Source organism: Gavialis gangeticus, unplaced genomic scaffold, assembly GCF_001723915.1.
Source record: "Gavialis gangeticus isolate Ggan-Ray unplaced genomic scaffold, GavGan_comp1, whole genome shotgun sequence".
Taxonomy (NCBI): domain Eukaryota; kingdom Metazoa; phylum Chordata; order Crocodylia; family Gavialidae; genus Gavialis; species Gavialis gangeticus.
Window position 1 is genome coordinate 15,307,984 of NW_017728991.1, and position 12,408 is coordinate 15,320,391.

General features: G+C 48.7%; 1 protein-coding gene across 1 annotated transcript in view; it reads left to right on the forward strand.

The window, feature by feature from the left end:
• The window catches only part of LOC109296065 (melanin-concentrating hormone receptor 1-like), a 31,162-nt gene extending 24,615 nt beyond the window's left edge, over positions 1-6,547 (forward strand). Inside the window, exon 2 of the mRNA XM_019515293.1 lies at positions 4,127-6,547. Coding sequence (XP_019370838.1) covers positions 4,127-5,175 — 1,049 coding nt within the window. The 3' untranslated portion in view covers positions 5,176-6,547. The remainder of the gene's footprint in view (positions 1-4,126) is intronic.
• Positions 6,548-12,408: the final 5,861 nt, after the last annotated feature.

Consider the following 12,408-nt stretch of genomic DNA (forward strand, 5'->3'; position numbering starts at 1 on the left):
CCCCCCCCCCCGAGATGAGCCATGCTGAGTGAGCCGCCTGAAGCGTGGGACAAGATCCACCCCTTGGGGGCCAGCCCCAGCCCCCCGGCGTTTGGACGGGAGGACTCAGCTCTGCCCCGGGGTGGGGGGACGGAGCAGGTGCGGCTCAGCTGGGAGCAGCAGCCAAGTCCCCGCTTCCCTGTTCTCCCCACTGGGCCGTGGCAGGGCGTCAGACCCGTGGGCAGACCCGGGCTTTTGTGGATGGGGGTGTGAGAGCAGTGATGGGCACTGCAGCGGTGACTGCACCCCTGCTCCTAGCTCTCCACCCCCACTGGGGCAGGCAGATTGTGGTATGGGAGCAGGAGATGGGGACTTTTTAAGGCCACAAAGCAGGTAAGGATCCCCTCCCACTGTCCCTTTCTGCACCCTCTTCCTTCCCCTCCATGCCCAATGGCAAATCCCCTCCCCTCCATTCCCTGTGTCCCCCGCTCACCATTGCCACTAACCCAGTTATTGCCACTTGACCCAGGAGTGGGGAAAGCTCCAGAGTCACTCCTGCCCTGCTCCAGGCAGGCTGTGTAGGGAGCTGGGCTTGGCTGGGGACAGCAGCAGCTGTAACAGGTGCATTCCCCATCCCTGGGCTGGCAGGGCACACCCAGAGGGCCTGGGTAGGGAGGGGGAACCCACCTACTGCTACTGCTGTTGCAGCTGTCCCTGGCTGCACCAGAGCCTGGCTCTGGAGCTCCCCATGCCTGTGGGTCAGCCAGGGACAGTGGCAGTGGCAGGCACAGGAGAGGCGGACATGCCCCTGAGCATGGAGAAGTAGGGGATGGTCTTACCTGTTTTTCGGACTTAGAAAAGTCCCTAACTGCTGCTTTTGTGGCACTGTCCAAAAGGGAGGTGTGACCATGTCACCGCACACCCCCTGGATCTGCCCCTGGTTGTGCCTGTGCTTGGATGTCCGGTGTAAAGTGGTGAAATTCTATTCACTTCAGCAGGCCGACATGGTTTTATACCAGGATCTAAACCACAGACTTCAGTGGAGTCACAGCAGCTGATGATCTAGCTCATTACTTCAGAAGATGGGCTCCCATCACCTCTGTTCACAGAACTAGCTTTATTATTAAGCACCCAAAGATGACAAGGTTTAATATGTATTTAAGTGTATTTGTTCCAAAGAGACTGTTATCTCAGAGATAAAACTCTGTTGGCCAGGTCCTGCCATCTTGACTCAGACAAAACTCCCACTGGAGGAAATGAAAGCTTTGCCTGAGTCAGGATGACGGGCTGAGACTCAATGCCACTGGCAAGCACAGTCACAGCAAAACATGACAAATCTGTCACTCTTCAGGAATTCAAGGAGCTGTCTCAGGTCTGCAGAGTGCAGTTACCTGGGCTTTCAGAAAGCCCCAGTGATAAAGCTGAGATCCCTCCCACTCCAAGGGTCTCTACCCACTTGAACTACAAGAGACTCTTCTTTAGCAGGTAGCAGTAAAGGGTCTCTGATGCATGGCTAAACACATGTGGAGTCTGTCCTGCAGAGGGCAGTGGCACACAGGCACACACAGTTCCCTGCACCTTTTATTAGTGTAATATATCCTGACATTTAGGCTCCAGCCTGCATTGCACAGACATTAAGACCCCATGTCTGTCAGTAGCTAACTTTTCCCCTCTGTTTTACCCATCTGCAGTATGCTGTGCTCAAGCTGTCTGCCTGCTCTCTGCCCCAGGGCTGATTACTTTTCAGCAGCAAAGTGTCAAGTTCACAAAACACTGCAGGAGCCTTCAGGAAGAAAAGTGCTAAACTACTGGAATAAGTCATTCCCTTAAGCCATGGCGCTTACATAAACCTTGATATAAAGCTATTTGAGCTTGTAACAAACCCTACAAAATCACCATGTGCATTTCATTCAATTATACAACCAGGAAACTATATTATATTCAGACCTCCAGCCAAGAAAGTGTAATGCAATCCTCCCAGTTTCTGGATGCCAGGGATGGGAGCGGGTAATACTGGGAAGAAAACTCATGGTACTATTGTGCATCATCTTGGAGGAAAGGTGCCCATCTTTGGACTCCCTATCCCCAAACTCTGAGAAAAGGGGGAGAGGGGGCATCTGGATGGTCTGGGGATGTGTCGGCTTGATGAAGTCTGAGTAACAAACCACTCTTCTGTTCCTATGACAGAGTGTTACTTAAACAATAGACACGAGCGTAGGGCTTTTTCTGGGGATTAATAGCCAGCTGAGACAAACTGATACACTTCAGGCACAGCCAGGATGGGGACCATTTAAGCTCAATGGGTCATTAATCCCCTGCAAATGGTCTGTGCCAGGCTTATTCATATTATAAACTAACCACGGGGGAAAAATCACAGAGGCGTATGGATTTTTTTCCTCTGGGTGACACAGTTTTGCTTGGTTTGTACAGAGTGTTCCTGAAGGATTCATTTCTTAGATACCCTCCAGATAGATTCTCACCATCCTCTCTGGTTTATAATCAATAAACAGATGAAACTGGAAATACGAATGTGACTCCTTACCAAGCCTGGTGGTTTTACCTGTGGCATAAGATTTTTTTTTCTCATGGTTTTTCTCCTCTGTGTCTGACTAGCTGTTTTCTGACCCCCTCCGCAGATGCTTCAGCTAAGAAATACAGTCATTTTGTCTGGTTTTGTTTCTGGTTCAACCTTAGGCTTCCAAGCACAGATGCACTAGACTCATCATGTCCCATTTCTTAAGCCACTTAAGCAGGATGTTGCTAATGTAGCACCCGCCTGGTTCCCCATATTCTGTGCTCTGATACTGCTGGTGTAAATCAAGAGGCTGGCCAACTAAGTCAAAGTCCATTGACCCTGGTCAAATTACCCCAGATTTACTTTGCCATGACACAGCAAAATTGGACTGAAGTGTTTAACTGGCCAAAGGTGGCAAACACCTACCTGGCTAACCAACAAGTGTGACCAGGTCAGAGAGACTCAAAACTTTTTTGGAAACATGCTTGCTTGACAGAGTTTTTGCTGATTACTACCCCAGGCTCTCCCTTAAGCATTGCCCAAATTCGCTTCCTGCTCCGGTTCTGCAGGAACACACTGTTAAAGAAAGAGTGACTGAAGAGTGCTCCCAATTCAGATCAGTTTGAATCATCTGCAATTCAATCAGAATCACTGGCAGACAGGGCTTACGGGAGGGTAGGACTGTAGTGCATGTCATTTCAACAGGCATACAAATCACTGGCACAATGGCTTATGCTAAAAAAACCCATACGCCCTAGGAGAGAAATAATGAGATGTTTCAGATGGGGATGTTGGTCTGAAAAACCCTCTTCTCCTCTCACATGCAGCACATGGTACTTTTCCCCAGCCTGGCAGGCTCAGCAAATGTTAACTCTCATACAGGTTTTCACTCATATGATGAAAAATCAGATGGTAGTTGGCATGCTGTGTTAATGGCTCAGGAACTAAAACCTGGGGAAGTAACAAGTGGAAATGGCTTTGGTGGCCTAGGCCTAGTGCTAATGGATCCTTTTCCCTGTCACAATTCAAAACACAGCTACCAGTGTCTTTGGACCAAGATTTTCAGGAGTGAGTGGCTGAAACCGAGCTGTTCTGCCCAGATGTAGAGCCGTAAACAAGTGACCTGATTTTCAAAGATGCTGAGCACCAACAGCCCCTGTTGACTTCTCAGTACCCAGCACTTTTGGAAAAAACAGGTCTCTAATTTCACTGCCTAATTATGGGCCTCAGAGCCTAACTTTAGGGACTTGTTTTTGAAAACTCTGGCCTGAGAGCATTTAGAGACCTCCAAAAATCAGGTAGGTAAGAGATGAAGCACGTTGGTGTAGCTGGGATCGTACCATGGGTACAAATCAGGACGGAGGTCACTTGGCAGGGTTCATCAAGAGAGGATGGCGCTGCAACGTGGCGTGAATTTTAGCTGAGATTAAGCTGGAGTGCCAGGTTCACAGGCTGGAGCAGGAAGAGTTGTCAGTTATCCCTAAGTCTCCATATGGACAGTTTAGGAACTCCTATACATGCTTCTGAACTGCACCGCACAAGCAGGACCCATCTATGCAGTGATTCGAGTTGGTTGGGGTATGAAACATAGGTTATTAAGGTAGCACTCATTTGTTTGGTTTGTTTTATCAGTGGCAGAGAGGCCGGCCCCTTATACCAACGTGATCATGCCCAGCCTGTTCAGCATCATCTGCTTCCTGGGCATTGTTGGGAACCTCATTGTCATCTACACCATTGTCAAGAAGAAGAAGCTGAGGTGCAAACAGACCGTGCCTGACATCTTTATCTTCAACCTCTCCATCGTGGACCTGCTCTTCCTGCTGGGCATGCCCTTCCTCATCCACCAGCTCCTCGGCAATGGCTCCTGGTACTTTGGAGCTCCTCTGTGCACCATCATCACTGCTTTGGACACTAACAGTCAAATCACCAGCACCAACATCCTGATGGTAATGACCCTTGACCGTTACCTGGCAACTGTCTACCCTCTGAAATCCACCTATGTCCGAACGCCCTGTGTAGCAGCCTTAGTCATCTGTTTGGTGTGGCTCCTATCCTTCCTTACAATCATTCCCGTGTGGATGTACACGGGCCTGATGCCTCTGGACGATGGGACTGTCCGCTGTGCTCTCCTCCTTCCCAACCCCGAGACTGATATCTACTGGTTCACCCTCTACCAGTTCATGCTGGCCTTTGCCATCCCCTTGATTGTCATCTGTGTGGTTTATTTTAAGATCCTCCAGCACATGGCTACCACCGTGGTCCCCCTGCCCCAAAGGAGCCTCCAGGTACGTACCAAGAAAGTCACCCGCATGGCTGTTGCCATCTGCTCTGCCTTTTTCATTTGCTGGGCCCCCTTCTACATCCTGCAGCTCGTGCACCTGGGCATCGACACGCCTTCCATCGCCTTCTTCTATGCCTACAACTTTGCCATAAGTTTGGGCTATGCCAATAGCTGCCTCAACCCTTTCCTCTACATAGCCCTGAGTGAGACCTTCAAGCACCAGTTCATGGTGGCCATTCGTCCGGCCAAGGAGCAGGTCCGCAACAGCAGCTCCATCAACAACAACAGCACGACAGAGGCCAGCGTGTGCTTGAAGCTTGCACCCGAATCCACTCAGCAGACTCAGTTTCTGGAGGACTTTTCCCCACACTCACTGCCTGTGACAGTTGCTGTTCACTAGTAACCATGTGGTCACACCTCTGGAAGGTCTTGGCTTCTTTTCTGAGAATACCACAAAACACGGAGAAGCAGCAGTGTCTGGTGACACCAATGTCGGCACGCCTCCATTTCAGACACAATCAACCTTGTCCTCTCTCATTGTAGGGCTCTGCTCTCAGCTTACCTTAGATCTAAGAGCTACTGCATACTGCTGCTTAGCTTCACTGACAGGTATTAGGGACTCATTTCTATCTCATGCAAAACACTAGGCTCCCACCGTGGGAAGAAAGGGAGAGAGAGAAAACATAAAATGAGAGGCTGTTTCAGAAGGGCATTTGTTGGCACTGAAGTGTAAGCCCTATGCCAGCCATTAGCAAGGTGCATGCAAATGGTTTCTTCTTGCTCACCACTTTTTCTGGGCACAAGCCGATACAGATATTCTGCCTTTAAAACTGGAAGCTTTTAAAAAGAAGTATTTTAACAAGAAAAACTCTCTGTGAACTTTCTGAGACCTGTGCTGAAATACTAGAAGCAAGCAGAGTAGGTACTGCTCAGCACAGCAGCCTCCAAAGTGCCTGAGAACCAAACCCACAAATGTTAGGAAGGAAACGTCTGCAGTCGGCTGCCTTGCCAAGATCTGCTGGATTTTTGGCCAAGTCCCACCTGCTTCCAAAGAGTTGTTTTGCATGGACAGCCTACAAATATTCATGAGTTGGATGCTGGGGACCGTCAGAAACTGTCTGTATATATTTGTTCGCAAAATCAGGTCCTCTGGCAGGAACTGATTGTATCGCTTCAAGGGATTTCAGATAGTTCCTCAAAGCTGCTGCTCCTTATTTCAGATCTATTGATACTTGTGCCATTAAGCCTGTTTCCCTGCTAAGTCCTCCTGCTGCTCCATCTGTGCCCCTCTGTCTGCCCAGCCATCAGAGAACATTACCCAGGCAGCTTTTTAGGAGTTCCTCCAAAAAATAATGGGTGCGAACAGATACAGAGGACTGCAATGCAAGGTGATGGGAGAAGGTAGCTGTGAGGAAACAGCTGCCTTTGTGACTTCCTGAAAATAATACTACCAATTAAAACAAAAGGGTCTGCATCTTGCAAGCACAAAGACTTTGAGGTAACTCCACTTCTTAGAAGGACTGGTGAAGAGACGGTGTGGATCAGCTCACTGCTGGAGATTACACTGATGGACTGTGGAGTCTTCCTAGGAGACAGAATCAGGAATTCTTAAGTAGCTTGTTAAACAAGGAGAAGTTCACTGTTGTAGATTAACTGTATGTAAAAGTAGTGCTCAAACCACATGGCGTATGATGCATAGGAACTCATCCGCATGCTCAAAGCTCTCTACCAGGGGTGGGCAAAATGCGGCCCGCGGGCTGGATGCAACCTGCCAGCCCATTCTATCCAGCCCGTGGGGCCCCTAAAAAATTTAGAAAATTAATATTTATCTGCCCCTGGCTGCCTGTCATGCAGCCCTTGATGGTTTGCCAAAACTCAGTAAGTGGCCCTCCACCCAAAATAATTGCCCCCCCTGCTCTATGCTAATCCATGCAGCAACAACCCTTGGTGAAGGCACTTATACACACCCTGATACAGCTATATAGCTATATAGCACAGTGTCACCCATACAACCATAAACATTCCCTATACACCACACATGTTCACATTTTTAGAGGCATGTTTGTTTAATGTACACTACATGCATTAAACTACACATACACTCACCTACACTTGCACACACCTATACACTCCTACACATACCCAACTATTCCTCTACCTCAGTGTTTCTCAAATTAGCGTACACAATCAAATTCTAGGTGGCAAGTCATAGAAAAGCAGAAAGGGGAAAGGAGAAATAGGAGGGGAGAAAAAGAAAGAAAAGGAAAATTGAAGGACAGTGTGATTGGACTAAACATAAAGTGTTACATTTGTATTTATCCATAGGGGTACATACATAGCTGTACAATGAACTTAAAAAGCTGTATGCAACCTAAAGATTTTGAGAACCACTGATCTACCTCCATATACCACTGAAAGTGTACATACACCCCCCTGCCTGAGCTGTATTCGCTAGTACTGAGACAGAGGTCTCTGTCTCTGGAGGATAAATCCAGACCGGTGGATATGGAGACAGGTGAACAGTAATAGATGCTTTTTGACTGCATGACATTTTCAGCTCTCTCACCCAGATCCTGCCAGATTGGTCTTTGATCAATCACTTCCTTGAGGGTATAACAACAACAATTAGGTCAGGGCTAAGAAAATGTTCTCCTCGAGATGGATGCCAAGGTCCTGTCTCTTCCTCTAGCCCAGTAAGGAAGGCTTGTAATAAGTCTTTTGGTGGCCGGGGTTGTGTAGCTTGATTCAAATTCATTTTCTGAGGGGGATGAACCTGGAGCTCAATTATCAAACTGCTCTTTGCTTCCTGATTGTCAGGGGCTGGGGCTGGGGCTGTTGTGGAGGTAGGAGGCTGAGTCTGAGGCAGATATGGCCTGTCCCGTTCAATAGCCCTCCCTTTATTGAGACTGGATCTAGAGGATTCATGAAATCAAGTCACAAGTGGTTTCTTTTCCCAGTCTTGTTTCTAAAGTTAGAGGAGTCTGAGCTTCATCCCTGCCAGATCCGCTGCCAGGGCGGGAGTTGAAGGGTCACAAGTGTGTGGGCCCCAAGCAAACAGCTGAAACACATGCTAGAATTGGAAGAGCTATTAGATCCCCTTGTGCATCTCCATGGGATATAGGCCAGATTGAAACTGCTCCTGGCTGGCTGTGATTAGCAACGGGTACAGTCAGAATCTGACTGCAGCTATGTCCGTGCATCCAGAGATGGAGACTAGCAGCAGCAGTGAGTAGAAACAGTGGGTGGTACAAGTCAGAAAGACAGGGAATTCCCAGGACCTGGATAAGCAGAGTTGCTACATATGGGAACTCAGACAGTCACCCAGCTAAGGGATCTATTTGTGTGAATTAGGCTACACCTAAACGTTGCTTTTGTCCTGGGAGAAACCATTTTATTCCAGGACAAAGTGCAATAGGCCAGATGTCTATGTCTGTTGTCCCAGGACAAACCCTAAAAAGGTTCATGGGATAAGAAGTGCTAGCACTTTATCCAGGGACATCATGAAGTGCATCTGAACAGTTGTCCCGAGACTGCATCACTGAATCAATGGCAGAAAAAAACAGCAGTGCATTCAGCTGCTTGCTAAACCCTGCCTGGAAATGCGACGTATGTGCACACTGATCCCAGGACATTTCTGTTCTGGGATAAACACAGGCACAACTTGTCCTGGAACAAATACAATGTTTGCTCCTCGCCTTGCTGTAGAGACTCTCTCACCTGGCAGTGTCAGGTATTTTCCACGCCACTCTGGCCATACAGCACAGACCTCTCAAAGGACAAAGACAGACAAGTTTCAAATTTAAAATCTTTCTCCAGCGTTCCCAGTCTACATCGCAATCGTGCATATGTGCATAGTTGTCTGCCTGTCTGTCTATCTGCGAAGCCTTGAGCTGGAAGTGTCAGTGGGTTGTGGGAGCTGCAGGCTTCCTGTGTGCTTCATGCTGCTGGTATCTGGCTCTCTGAGAGTGCTACATTGAAGATGTTGTCCCATGTACAATAAAGGTGTTTGTGCTTGAGCTGGCTTGGTCCAGGGCAGAGTGACTCAGAGTCTGATATGGGTCAGCAAGCGCCGCGCTGGTAAACAGTCTTGGACAGTCCCTCGTGAGCTGGCCGATGAGTCAAGGAGCTTTTAGTGGCAGCACTGTGAAGGGCTGGATGTGTTTGTGGGGGGAGACCCCTTTTCCAGGGTAGAATCTGATTGTGGCTGTCGGTGGAAAGGATTTTCCAGTACACTTTGGTGACATCCATTCTTCTCTCCTCTGCCCCGTCTGGTCTCCACTCCTATAGACCCAGTCCTGCAAGGTCCAGTGCACTGCCTGAGACTTCCTGAGCAACTCCCCAGATCCCACTGAATCACTGTATTTCCAGGATTAGACCTCTAGCTCTTGCCTGCATTAGGGCAAAGCCAAACTGGATACAGCAACAGCAGCAGTGAGCAGGCCTTGTACCCTAAATGGGCTTCCAACATGGTTTGACCAGCTATTGCGAGGAGGGCCAGAGTTTCAGGGGCTTCCCTGCGCTCTTGAACCTAAGGAGAAATACGTGGCCCCCAAGACTGGCACTAAGGGTGAGATATCCGCAGTTCCCAAATTTCTCCTCTGCCAGTTTCCATTACATTTATTCTTGGCTCAGACATTCCAACTGTTGGCTCCAGGGTCTGGCTCCTGAGAGTGCAGAAACCAGCCCAAAACTGTCCTGGGAAAGGTCTACATCCCAGAAAGCCGTGGTCTTTCTCCTTTGTCTCTTGGCCGTGTCACTTCAAGAGCAGCCACCACCAATTAAATACACCTGTGGTGATTTCCCTTGTGGAGAAAGCTGCTATGCTCGCAAAGCCGGGCCCAATTAGGGGCTTGGCAAGTGAGGTTCCTGGATAGCACTGAAAAGAAGTGACAAGGAAGGAGTCCTGGCATCTTCATTTACTTACAGGCCTTTGCTGCTTTCATTCCAGAGCCTGAGCGTCCATAGCAACAGCAGCAAAAACCGCTCAGAAAGAGGAGATGTGGCTGCTGGACTCCCAGAGTCCCAGGCTGAAGGCATCACTCTCTCAAGGAGCTTATTGTATAGCCACTGAAATGGCCAGAGTCTCATGGGAACAGTGTGGCTGTAACCCTCCTCCCTCCTCTTAACAACCATTTCATCTGAAGTGACAGGGGAGGAAGGCAATCTGTCCTGCAGCAGGCTCTGCTGGGGAGAGGGGAGGAAGGGAGTGAAGGGTGGATGGGATATAGAGGCAGAGAAGAAAATTGAGAAAAAGGGCAAGAGAGAGAAAAGAAAAGGGGGGAAAAACCAAAATAACAAGTGCATGAACATAGGAGAGATGGAGGAGAATGAAACCATGTTCAGCTCCCCAGCTGGGATCTTCCCACCATGCCCCAAAAGGCCTGGGATAGGAGAAGCTGCACACCCAGCTAAGAGAAGATGCTACCCACAGCCCAGCCGTGCCATTATAAGCATGCTACAACTCCAGAGTGCATCTACCAAGGGGAACCAGTGCTACATCTGACAAAATCTAGCAGGGAAGCAGATTTTCCTGCCTTCCCAGACTCTCTAATCAGGCAGGATGCATTAGGGATTGGGATGACCGCATTGTCTTACGGGCATGCAGGGCTTTGCTTTGCGTTTCAATTCAGCAGCTCTGCACGGTAACCAGAGATGGCTTCAAGTCAGAACATGGGGGGCCACCAGCACTCAGCCACAATGAAGTCCTGAGGGGTTCCAACGCAGGGACTAGGTTAGTCTCATATGGTAAGCTCTGCTAGAGGAATCATGAAAACAGTACCCTCCTAGACCCCTATTTTGTACCTTCTCTCAAGGTGGAAGGAGTTAAGCGCCACGATCATGGGTGGAATTGATGCTGCAGTTCTGCTTCTGGGCGATTCATCCCTTCTGCCCACTCCGGAGGGAACTGCTGCACACCTCCTAAAGGATGCAAGGCAATTCCCTTCCAGAGGAAGCACTGGCCACTAGTTTCCAATCTCTCTGGCAGAGGATCTTGGTCTAGTCTAGCCAGCTCATACCAGCCATCTCCTGACTCTCCAAGACACCAGTGGATGGCTGCCTGATCCTTCCATGACCAAGACCAGAAAAAAACCTCTCTGGGGGAAATCCAGCAACTCAGTGACACCTGCATGTTACCTAAGTGGTATATAATACATTCCCAAGCCTTCCCAAGTCTGTCTGACAATACTCAGCCTAGCTAACTTCAGGCATCACATCCATTTTTCCCATCGCAAAGCCAGCTTTGTTAACTCAGTTAATGTATCAATGTTCTAACCAGCCTCTGCATTTATCCCTTTGTGTTTTCTGCACTTGCCATTTATAGACAAAGCCCTGAGAAAGAGGACCATTTACTGATTGCAGAGTCTAAGTGGAAAGTGCAGTGGGAAAGAAAGCACTTGGCCATTCATACAGGGATACATGTAAACCATTGGGGCACACACACAGATGAGCTCTGAGCAGAGCACAGAGGTGCTGTGAAAGCGCACGCACACCATTAAGCCCCTTCAGTTCTGGCTCTTACAAGCCCATTACCGATGTGTTCCAGAGGTGAACTGAATCTGCCTAAACAGCCGGAGATGAGAGGGACCGAGAAAGATTAGCAAGCTGCCATAATGCCCTAATAGAGTTTCCTTCCCCTTCTCTTGCAACATTTCTCCATCTGCTCTGGGCTTTTGTTACTCAGCCCTTTCCCCTTCCCTCTCCTCATCTTTCTCAATCTCAGTGTTGTGTTCGAAGGCATGGATTATGGCCTCCTTCCTGATAAACTGACACAGGGCAGTAGAGTCTCAAATACCCTACTGTTCTGATCAGCCATGAACCTCTCTCCTGATGACCCTCTTTCTATGGTGTTCTTCAAGGGTTTGATCTTGGCTCCTGCCATCTCTCTTGCCCCCCTTAGTAATTCTTTTTCTTTCCCCTTGGGTATCACACCTGTCCAGACAATAATTTCCCTTTAAACTCCATTCACCCTTTTGTTCCGATGCTCCCTGGTTCATAGAATCATAAACCCATAGAAAATTAGGGTTGGAAGGGACCTCAGGAGGTCAACTAGGCCAACCCCCTGCTCAAAGCCTCCTCAGTGCCTAGCTGGGCCATAACCTCTGGCACCTCAAAACCACTTAGTAAGAAAAGTGCTCTCAGTCAAAACTCTGCCACTTCTCTCTCTTCCTGGGCTCATTTTTTTTCTCTTTATTCTATTGCGAATGCAGGCATCTGTTTGCTTTCTATGGACATGGATGTACGTGAGTTTTTATTCACAGAAGGCTAAAGGGGCAAATGTATGCTGTTGCATGAGAATTCAGGCCAGAGAGCTGCATTTGCACTGAGAAGAATTAGCAAGACTTCCTGTGATGGTTTAACTCTTGTAACAACACTGAGGCTAGCAATGGTGGGAGAGCCTAAGTAGTAGTTAATTAGGACCTTAGTCTTTATCATTATCCTGTTTATAGTTTTATAGTTTCATAGTTTCTAGGGTCGGAAGGGACCTGAGCAGATCATCTAGTCCGACCCCCTGCCATGGCAGGAAGAGCACTGGGGTCAAACGACCCCAGTAAGGTGGTCATCCAACCTCCTCTTAAAAACCCCCAGGGTGGGAGCCTGCACCACCTCACATGGAAGCTGGTTCCAGACCCTA